General features: G+C 37.4%; 1 protein-coding gene across 1 annotated transcript; it reads left to right on the forward strand.

The window, feature by feature from the left end:
- Window positions 1-7,179: 7,179 nt before the first annotated feature.
- LOC128237643 (C-factor-like) lies at window positions 7,180-9,936 on the forward strand. Its single transcript, XM_052953234.1, has 5 exons — window positions 7,180-7,317; window positions 7,664-7,715; window positions 7,927-8,114; window positions 8,383-8,532; window positions 8,874-9,936. The coding sequence occupies exons 1-5, from the start codon at window positions 7,180-7,182 to the stop codon at window positions 9,102-9,104; spliced, it is 759 nt and encodes a 252-aa protein (XP_052809194.1). The 3' UTR covers window positions 9,105-9,936.
- Window positions 9,937-12,037: the final 2,101 nt, after the last annotated feature.

Here is a 12,037-nt window from a genome sequence, read left to right on the forward strand (position 1 = left end):
ACTCAAAAACGTTCAATTTTTTTAAATCAAACTTAAGCAACGCCCATAACTATGGCTCTAATAATTGTTGGCTTCTGACCCTTGTTCGAAAAACAATCAAACGAGCGCTGGCGTTCCTCTGCGGCGCTCTTCTTTTTACATAATTATATACATAATATATATAACATACTATAATGTGAACAGGGCTGTATTCATAAAACATCATGAGTTATTTCCTAACCTATGTCACTAACTTCAGTAATTCACTGGTCATATATAACTTAAAACTTTCTGAAATACATCTACTTCATTGTCATGTTACTTTATTGTACATAATACTGTTATGTAAACAAAAATACTTACACCTTTCTTTAAAATGCCTTTGAACGTTTTAGGAAATTGACTATAGATATGAAAAGATACATAAAACATCGCTTTCGATTTTTTCTCTGTTGGAAAATGTAAACAATGGTTCCATATACCAGAGTTCGTTTTATGTATATTTTTATTCGATTTTATAAGATTTTAAAGTAGTTTCTTGTTACCCAGTTGTGCTGCTCAAGTACAACAAGCTGTTGCATATTTATTTTACATGACAATATTTGACTAACATGTTGGTGACACAACCAAAGCAAATATTCTATCTTTGCCATGTTAACATCACTTAACTATAATTGATTCACTAGGCTTAGCTCGGAATGTTTAATCGTATTCATCTAGTTTGTAATTCTGTACTTGCGTTTCGAACAGGTAATTGATACAGTAGTCATACCAACTTATTTTATGTTTTCTTTTCACAACCTTCAGAATATTAAGTTATATTTGCATTTGACCCTTTTGATTACATTTTATATAATACGTTTACTTCTTAGACTACAAAATACAAGTCTCACTAGCGGATACACTGATACAGGTGTGTGTGTGGGGGGGGGGGGGGGCGGCACCAGGCGCGCGTGCCCACTAAAAGCGTCCAAGTTTACTTTTTACTTCAATATAGGAAAAAAGAAAAAGAAACTACTCAAAAGATGCACCATTTCGGACTAGATTTTGTTTCAAGATTTCTTAGGGTAGTACCCCCAAACCACACCGCCAACACTTTAAACCAAAGACATTTCGGCTCTGATGGAACGGCGCAAGACAAAAAAACTCCTAAGTTACGCCCCCCTCTACCGTCAAATCCTGGATCCACCCATGCATATCGTAAAATGTTATTGTCCCGAGCTTGTACAGGATCGATGACGTCATTGGTAACAGTTTATATTTTACAAACGGGTAAATTCGATCAGCACATCTATACATAGGTAGGTGCAACTTGCGGTTTATCATGTCATTTATTCCATTCTCAGCTTTATCAGTAAGTGAACAATGTTTGAAAGAGGAGCAAGTACCACACTCGACACTATTTTAAAATGCGCGGTTTCCTCCCTTACTAAGAAGCAGTAACATGGACGTAACGGTCAGCATTCATAACGGATAAATGAAAAAACTATGTTAACAAAAACAACAACAACAAAAACAACAACATCGTCAACACCAATGACAACCGTTAGTTCGATGGTGACGATACATAACAGTGTAGGTAAAAGACAAAACATGTAAGCCTCTTTTACTTTTTGATCTTTTTTTAATTATTTGGAAATAATGAAGGATCAAGTCAAGTGGAAACAAAGGCCGAAGCGAAAGATACACTACAATAATGTTATTTTAATCGAAAAAACAACAACAACAATACAAATAAATGATTAAACTTACAAAAATAGCTTGCAGTTCATTAAAGATCACAATTAATTTTAAATACATGTAATTGAAGGTGAGGTCACACAGAAGTTGAGTCATGGGCGGATGCTGATTATAACCTTGAACTATTATAATATTATAAGCTGCCATTGCTGTTAGAAGATGCCGTGGTGATGTGACCTCATGTCGACCCCTCTGGAACCTCCCTTCTTAGGTCCACGACTAAACACTTTGTTGCTTAGGTCGGGCCTGTCTACCTTCGCCATTATCTGAACGTGGTCTGAATCCATTGCGACCATTCTATGTCCAACTCTGTCGCCGCCTCTGGCCCCTGCCTTCTTAGGACGTATTTTACTACTGCGACTAATCACTTCGTTGTTGAATTTGGAACTGTCTTTTTTCGCCATTATCTGAACGTGGTCTGAATCGCTCTGTTCCCCGCCTTCTTAGGACGTACTTTTGTATTTCGACTGAACATTTTGGGGTCTAGGACAGATTTGTCTTCTTCCGCCATATTGTGAACATGATCTTTTTCCATGGCGATTATTCTATGCCCATCCCTGTCGCGACTTCCGGTCTTTCTCTTCTTAGGATGTATGTCAGTATTGCGACTGAAAACTTTTTTTGTCAAGGACAGTCTTATTTTCTGAACGTGGTCTGTTTCAATGGCGACTATTCTATGCCCATCTTTGCGATGGATTTGAATTAATGATAAACTAGTGTTTATGATTTAACTATACTGTTTTGTTTACTTCGAACGTTAAAGCGTTAAAGCTGCACTCTCACAGATTGTGCGTTTTGACAACGTTTTTATATTTTGTCTTTGAACGAGCCAATTTTTGCGAAAATCCATGGAAACCGGTTATATAAGACTGCTGACAAAAATCAGATCGCAGATTTTTATATTTACGTTATTTTTTTGATGATTGATGCATTTTTCTTAAACCGTTATTGACGGTTAAGCCATAAAACATTATTTTTTAGACGGAAATATGAAAATCTACGATCTGATTTTTGTCAGCCATCTAAAATCATTGGTTTGCAGATATTTACTTAAAAAAATGCTCATTCCAAGACAAGAAATAAAACAAGTTGTTAAAATGGTAAATCTGTGAGAGTGCATCTTTAAGGCGTGTAAAAAAGAGTTAATTCACAAGAAACTGGTGAAGAAAAGATGGTTAAATAAAAAACGTGATTATAACCAGTTATTTAAATGTTTAATATAAAAAAAACATGTATATTTAAGGAATGAATTGCGGGTTTGATGTCAATATCGGGGTATGAACGCAATTGTGCTGGTCTAAGTGTGTACAGTCCGAAGGACTCCACGCGTACTTTGACCAGCCCAATTGCGTTCATATCCCCGATAATGACGTCAACCCCGCAATTCATTCCTTATATTTACACCTATAGTTCATTATTTTATTCAAGAAACGTTAAAAAAATACTTCGTTTCATTTCGGATTACCTTTCAGTAATCCTTTCTTACCCATTCTGTAAATAGGACGACCCGACTGTTAGCGGGAACATTTTTTTTCAAATGACGTCACAATAACGCTGGAAAAGATCAACCACTTGAAATCACTTTTAAACGTAAAATTGAAACACTTTTGGCAACAAAACGTTTAAAATATAATAACTTAGCACTTTCTAAAATGTTGATTAATATTTTACGGGACCTGCTGACACAATACAAATAATACCAAGATCAATAGTTTTCATGTTTATTGTTATGCGATGAATTGCGATCCAAACATATCCGGAGATGTTGCGTTCATCGATTGATGAACGCAATTGCCGAAAGGCAGTTCATTTAAGGAATGGAAGTTAAGGTGTAAATATATACATGTGACATGGAGGCTATCTTTTTAATGCACATATGCTTTTCCGAATGGATATTTCTGCGTAGTTATGATTTCGAAACGAAGAACTTCATTTATCAGATTAGACAAAACATATTTGTTTCTGCATGTCAAACTTTTAATTATTTTTCCCATACTCGAATGTTGGACATAACCCCTAGGATATTACCCTCTAAGCTCAATATGCTGCAAATGCGGACAATTTATAGCCCCTTCAACATTAGACATTAGCCCCTTCAACACGGGACATTAGCCCCTTCACTTTTAAATTACTCATAAATAAAATGATGAACTGATGAAACGTAAGAACACTTTAAAATATTTTATTGAATTGAAAAGATAATAATAATAAATAAAACGGAATACTGGAACTTCCATCTTTTGCAAAACCATGAAGGGGCAAATATCCTAGAGTAAAGGGGCCAATTAAAAAAAGTGTCCGCATGCGAAAAATAATAATGGGGCCGCATGTTGAGTTTCGGAACTTATGTCCTAGGGGATGATGTTTGACTACCGAAGCACAGACATAATGTTCAATTGAAATTCTTGATATTCCGGCGTTCGCTCGTTGATAAGATGACCGCATGAGTCTTAGTGCGTCGTAAGTTATGGCAACGATTTAGCAAGCCGTAAGTTGTGGCAACGATTTAGCAAGTCGTAAGTTGTGGCAACGATTTAGCAAGTCATAAGTTGAAGCCACGATATAACTACTCGTAAGTTGAAGGTGGATTTAACAATTCGTAAGTTGAAGCCACGTAAGTTGAAGCCACGATTTAACTAGTCGTAAGTTGAAGCCACGATTTCGCAAGTCGTATGTTGTAGTAACGATTAAGCAAGTTGTAAGTTGAGCCAAGGTTACGCAATTCGTATGTTGAGGCCACGATTTAGCAAGTCCTAAGTTTGAGGCCACGATTTAGCAAGTCCTAAGTTTGAGGCCAAGATTTAGCATGTCGTAAGTTGTGGTCATGATTTAGCAAACCGTAAGTTGTTGCCACGATTTAGCAGGTCGTGAGTTATGTCACCTGATTTAGCAAGTCGTTAATGGTTGCATCAATTTACCAAGACATTAGATGTGGCCACGATTTAGCATGTCGTAAGTTGTGGCCACGTTTCAACAAGTGGTAGGTTGTGACTGCGATTTAGCAAGTTGTGGCCAAGATTTAATAAGTCTTAAGTTGTGGCCGCAATTAAGCAAGTCGTAAGTTTAAGCAACGATTAAGCAAGCCTAAGTTTTGATAACGATTGAGCAAGTCTCACGTTTTGACAACGATTAAGCAAGTCCAAGTTGTGGCCACAATTTTGCAGGTCGTAAGTTGTGGCAACTATTTAGCAAGTCGTAAGTTGAGGCCACGATTCGACAAGTCGTAAGTTGTATCCACGATTTAGCAAGTCGTACGTTGTGGTAACAATTTTGCAAGTGGTAAGTTGTGGCAACGATTTAGCAAGTCGTAAGTTGAGGCCACGATTCGACAAGTCGTAAGTTGTATCCACGATTTAGCAAGTCGTACGTTGTGGTAACAATTTTGCAAGTGGTAAGATGTGGCCACGATTTAGCAAGTCGTTAATTATGACCACAATTTAACAAGTCGTAATTTGTGGCCTCGATTAAGTATGTCGTAAGTTGTTCTTTCACTTTGTCATATGTATTAATAAGTTATGATCATGATCTAGAAATAAGTGGGTTGTGTTTAGTAAATCGTACGTTGTGAGTTAAGGTTCGTAGCAAGTACAATGTAGTAATAATAGTGATCACGTATTTACGTAAGTTGCTGTCTTGTCTAATGAAGTCAGGAATGAGTTGTTGACATTATTTAGGAAGTCGGAAGTTGTGACGAACACTTCGTTTCCAGTAAATTTTAATTCGAAATTCCCCCATATCATTTTCAAACTTTAGTAAGAGCGTGCGTAATGTTCAAAGACGGGATAGTACTATTAAAAAAATTACCCTTGGCGAGGCTTCTACCAACACTGCATACAGAATTGTGACCGCAAACACAAGAACCAACAGTCTCATCTGAAACATAATAATAGATGATTAATTTGTTGACGATGACAATGATAACTGATGATGACGCTGATTTGGTGATAATGATGATGATAACTGCAAAATAAACCTACCATTTTATCTTTGAATTTATTCTACACAAAGTCACACGAATTATGAAATCTTCTCAATGCCCAACTCACCCATGGTAAGTTTTATATATGTACGTAGTGGACCGTCTATATTTAACGGGTACTGTTCGGTCAGACCTTGCCATACATTTGGATTAATATCGTTAATCCCCTACTAATTTCAGTAAGCTTTTTGTTGTTGTGTTTTAAGATATGTTAATGAAAACAAATACATATTAAAATTGACACCATAAATCATTTTCAATTATTTAGTTTTATCGTGATTTGATATGTGATACACTCTTATTCAAAATAAATACATACACATGTATAACAAAAATCAATTATGCCTAATAAACCTTTAACTACTTACTAATTAATGCATTTATGGAAAATATAAATGACTGATAACAAGATTGAAACCGTGTATTTAATAGCAGAAAGCGCAAACATATTAAATAATTGGTGAATGCTAAAAGATTTACTGCGGTCTACTACATGTATAGTCTCATAAGGTAGAAATACCGTGTTATATGCTTATTTCTTTCAAATTAAACTCGGTATCCTTCATAAGAACCATTGTTTTTGACATGTATTCATCCTTTCTGGAATATTAAAACAATATTATTAACTGTATTAAATCTTATCTGGGAGTAAGAGTGCATCTTTAAAGATTTGGATAAATGATGCAGTTCTCATCTAACAGCTAACCCTTACTCATGCCAGATACTGACTAAATTAATTTGGTATCTGTGTGTTTAATTTGCCTTTAACATTAAAACATCACTGACTTTTCGGACGTGTCGTGAATTCAAAATAGCTGACCATTTCAATTTGTACTTATTGTTCATTGTCACATTGCCTGCCAGCGCTTCCACGAGCTCATGGGTACGAGCCATACGACTCTTTGTCTCGAAACAAGGACACACCAAACGCAGAGTAAAACTGGGACGCATTCGGCTCGCGACCTCTCTTATATTGTTCAGGTTTACATTTTTATGTCAATACTTGGTTTACAATATGAAAAGAATGCACGTGAATGCATTACAGTCGAAACCTGTTGGTTTGAACTTTATGTAAAGGGCCGATTTTTTACTATATCTAAGCATTCCCGCTTGGCTCGATATTTTGGCCGGTCCCTGGGGTATCAAGCCAACGGGGTCCAATGTATTTCAGACTACAATGGCTATATCTTTCAGTGGGAACGACCTCAAATTACTCATTAAACTCATGTTTTGTTCGTATTCCTTGGGAAAGGGTGTACTTTTCATAGTTGCACTCCCAAAGCGCGCCCCCTCTAACGCCTAAACCTGAAACCGCCCTTGCAAACTAGTTTGTGCTCTGAATTTAATTATATGAGCGTATACCTGTCTTTACATCCGCTGAGTGAAAGATATCAACTAACCATCCGTTATCTTTGATACGAACGACAACGATTTACGTCCACTATCTATCATATAGTTTCGTAGTCAAGGTTGTATGAAACATGGCGTTGTGTCCGAAGTCAGTGCTAGTGACAGGGGCCAACAGAGGGATTGGGCTGGAGTTTGTGAGGCAATTCCTGGCTTTGAAGACTCCTCCGAAGTTTATCTTCGCTTGTTGTAGAGTGCCGGAAAATGTTGCGGTAAGTCTTTCAGTTCTGTTTCCATTTAGGGCAAAATAGGTTACATATTATACCATTAGTTTACCAAAATTGGAGTAAATAATGGAAATAAGTGACATAATTTATGTAATGAAGTCTGCATATGCGACTGTGTGTGTACTTTTGTACTGTTGATATTCACAGCGGTCAGATGAGTGACAAGTTTCTATGCATGGGCTAATGTCTATCATGACGAGTTGTCAAATTTAAATTTGTTTAACCCTTTGTTCGTTTACTTATATCAAAGTTAAAACAACCGCTGGTAAACACTAGTGAACCTAAATTCTTCAATATGTAAGGAACTGAACATCTTTTATTCTGTTTTCAGGACCTTAACTCAATCGCGGAAAAGAGTCCGTCTGTCCATGTCGTAAAAATTGGTAAGCTTTTTGTATGTCAGTCACAAAAAATGAGGTATTGTCTGTGCTTAAACATAAAAATTACGGTAAGACTGCCTCAGGCCTGCTTATCACCAAGGAATTCGAACCCGTTCATGTTAAAAATTAATATTCGAAAAACTAAATTACATTCATTGCACAAGAATGCAACATTTACCTCACACTAGCCTTATTCTTCTCAATCCACAACCAGATGTAACAGACGACTCGATCATAGGTGGAGCTAGAGCCTACGTGGAGAGCACCGTCGGAGCGGACGGTCTGAACCTTCTCATAAACAACGCTGCCGTCGGCGTACAGAAGCGCCTACAGGAAGTCACGAGGGAAGAGATGCGCCGTCACTACGAGGCTAACGCCATTGGTCCACTGATGGTGGCGAGGGTTTGTATTGACTGTTCTATATACATGGCATAATGTTTTGTTTAAAATAGTATAGATGCACTGATTTGCTTTTTGATGTCTTTAAAATTGGTTATGTTTTATTTGACATTCTTTATGTAATTCAGCTTACATAACATTCCCGCCGTTATTAATGGAAGTTACGGAGGCCAGCCCTTTCTTACCAATGTCATGTAGCGGTATCACCGCAATAAACGTCTCAGTCAAGGTCGGCTTCTGCTTACTTTTTCTCTTCTACAACTTTATACAGGCCTTTCTGCCGCTATTGAAGCAAGCTGCAAGTCTGAGTCCCGCTGCGCCGATGTCTTGTAGCCGGGCGGCCATCATCAACATCTCCAGCGTACTGGCCTCAATCTCTGAAAATTCGTCCGGTGGAGGTTACGCCTATCGACCTTCTAAAGTAAGAGTCCCATTTCTGTAAAGTTCTCAATATAAATTGTTTATAAGATTGCCCATGTCACCAACTTAAACATGTCATACAAGTAATAACGTTTGTAACATAGTCCGTTAGTAGACACACAAGTCAAAGGTCAAGGTCACAAAAGCTCCGGATGAAGTATGGACACAATGATGTTAGTGATTCTTATATTCGAAACAATAATCAATGTCGCAAGTTTCAGTCAGCGATTGTGTCCTTGGTGTCCATGATCAACTATATCCGGTTGGTGATGCTGCAAGAATATACACAAAATTTATTTCATTACAATGTTTATGTTGACTTGCTGAATTGTTCTCTTTTAGGCAGCCTTAAATATGCTCACCACAAACCTCGCTTTAGAGCTGAAGGAGGACGGCATCTTGGCGACGGCGGTGCATCCAGGGTGGGTGAAAACTGAAATGGGTGGACCCAACGCTTTGATTGACACGGGAGAGAGCATAACTGCGATGATGTCCCTTCTTGCGAAACTGCAGGGCGAAGAGGGGACTGGGAAGTTCTACAATGGAGTACGGGGTGGTTTGATTGGTTGGTAACAAAACCAACTCAGGACTCTGTGGAGTTTTGATTGGTTTGAAGAGGCTGTGTATGGTGATTTAATTGGTTGATAACGTTTTGTGTGGGTTTATTTGATTGGTAGCAGGCCAAGCGGTATTTGAATGGTTAGTAACTGCTTCGCTGATCAACGTGAACATAACCATTGGTGCTAATAATCCTCACAACTTAACAAAACATTGGATTTACCCCAAGGACGATACAAGAATTCATGTTTATTTTGCTTCTTCTTTCAAATAATACAAAAAAAAGCGCTGGCAGGATTTAATTTCTTGTCTTCGAAATGTCGCCTTGTCGGTGTGTGTGTTTCTTTTCTGTTGTGCTAGTTTATCATACGATTTATGAACCAAACTTTAATGCAATTTTAACCGCTCAAGATTCGTGTTTGGTCAATTTCAATGAAATTAATGTCAGAAGTGTACCGCTTGACTTCTGCAGTATGCGGACTTAAACATTGCAGAATGTTCTAAGCCCATGGTCACAACGTTTCGCCACGTGGGATCTAGAATATGGAAATCACACAGAAGAAAGGTTGACTTTTATGTGCTTCTCTCGTGTGACATGTCAAAAATGCCAATTACCAAAATGTCATTGTTACTAAATACATTGATGATTACATAAATTTAGTGAAAGTACTTTTATTTGTATGTAGGGTTTTAGAAAAAACTGTTAAATATGTTTAAAGTTTAAACATGTATTTCTGGGGGCCCAAGCCTCTTTCGGTGATAGAAGTTCAATGATTTAATCTACAACCTATGGGCCAATGTTCACTAACGTCTATGTACATGTATTTAATTGGATAAATTATTTGAAGGTGTGAAAGAGATTTTGTTGTATAGGTGTCCGTCGGTTTTTGGTTCGATCCCCACCAGGGGTACTTTATCATGGCCTCCCTAGAAGGTCACAGCACTGGTTCTGTCCAGGAAACAGACTCAAGCGTGTTTCATATTAGCTTTTAGCTGTCTTCACAATAGAGCAAAAAACAACAAATTATTCGTAGAAGTAAAAAATACTTATTCATATCTTGATCGTGGTTGCCATCCGTATTTGTTATCTTAGAGAGTAATAATTTGTAAATTTAAAATCGTTTTCAATTGCGTTTCTTCAAATGCAATAATCATTCTTTGCTTTACTAAGCTGATAGACAAGGCTATCGTTTATATGATGTATGCTCCCGGACGCGGTATGAATTCGGACCATTTGCGGAATAAAAGAGCGGACACAAACAATTTGGAAGGAAAGTGCAAATAGAAAATATTCATGTTCTTGTGTTTTTAGGGATGCGCGTATGTGCCATCTTATTTGAATATCCTGATATGAAAATATGAATACTAATTTTTCCTTGACCCTAAGTGTGACCTTAGCCTTGAAGGTTGATGGAACATACGCTCTGCATGTTGTCTCAATGAGGCGAACGAACATTTTGTTCGAAGTTACTTTTTAACCCTTCCTTGATTGATGCGATCATGAAAATGCTATCTGATCTGTAATCATAGTATGACTTTGACCTTGAAAATACTGAGGTAGTTTGAACATGCACTCTGGACATGAGCTTTTGTGGTAAATATTTGTGCCAAGTAATATGTGCTACCATCATTTAAGGAGTTCTGGAGCGGACAATGGTTGTCTGACCGTGTAGGTAGGGGGTTCGAACCTCTGCTCTGCCCTTCGACTCCAGGTGGTGAACAGTCTCACCACGTCTTAATAGGGCCCGCTCAAGTTTTGTCACCAAAATAGGTTTTCCCGGTATAATGCATCACACTTATTTATTTACTCTTTGATACTGAAATTGCAGAAAAATACAACTGTGAAAAAACACTTGTTGTAGTTGGGAGCGAACACACGCAAGTAAAGTACAGTGGTTATTTTTTTTGAAAACTGAGACCATGTAAACTCGCCCACAAGGACTCATAGTGACAAATAGTTTAACCTTTATTGAATACATTGGTAGCATTACGTGATTCTGTCAATCAACCAATCACGATACAGTCTTTTGCTGAATCAAGTTACAAAGGCTTTTCAAGACCGTGGACTTTTAAGACAATAGTTGAGCATATATCAGCATTTGTAAAAGGGTTTCAGTCGTCAGTAAATCAGTTTTAACACTGCTATTGTTTTGCCACACTTTATTTCGTAATAAATTATTTTTTCGTAATAAGTGCATTTTAAAAACCATGAAATAGTCCCTTTTTAATAATTCCATCGTATTATGTGTTTTCATGTAGACCAATAACAATCTTGCTTTTGATCAGTGTGGCATTGGCCTTTGAATGCAAGGGCTGGAACATGCACGCTGCGTGTCGGGTTGGTGTGGCTGATGAGTTTTGAAGTATAGACGGACGGGTGGACCTACCGACAAAGCGGCAACGAAATGCTGCCCAAAATAAAACTAGAATTCCCTGAATCGGATATATCGGCGTTGGCAGCATCCACTCATTGGCGAAACAAATTTTGTTTAATACTAAAACTTGGTTTAATTTGTGTTGGCTCATTGTAACATGATTGACAACCGCCTGCCAGTGCTTCCAAGAGGTCGTAGGATCAAGTCCCACGGTTCTTTGCCTCAAATAAGGACAACAACACATTCGATGCGCGTTCCCTCAAAATGGTTCAAGGTCACTTATTTATCACTTATACAAGATCCTAGAATCCATATGAACCGTTTTAATCTGACATAGTGAATTGGAGTGCATTATTTCAGAAAATAATGGAATCCAATTTACTATGTCAGATTAATTAAAACGGTTATATATTATTTACATGCCACAATTTACGCATAAAACTAGAAATACAAACGAATGACATAACTGAGTTTCGAATATTCGGTTGTTGTTTTTTATCGAATATTCGATTACCAAAATGAATCTTTTAATAGTTGTTAAACTTATTCGTTATAGTTATAGCCGGGGCCTTT

Source organism: Mya arenaria, chromosome 6 (genome assembly GCF_026914265.1).
Source record: "Mya arenaria isolate MELC-2E11 chromosome 6, ASM2691426v1".
NCBI classification, from domain to species: Eukaryota; Metazoa; Mollusca; class Bivalvia; order Myida; family Myidae; genus Mya; species Mya arenaria.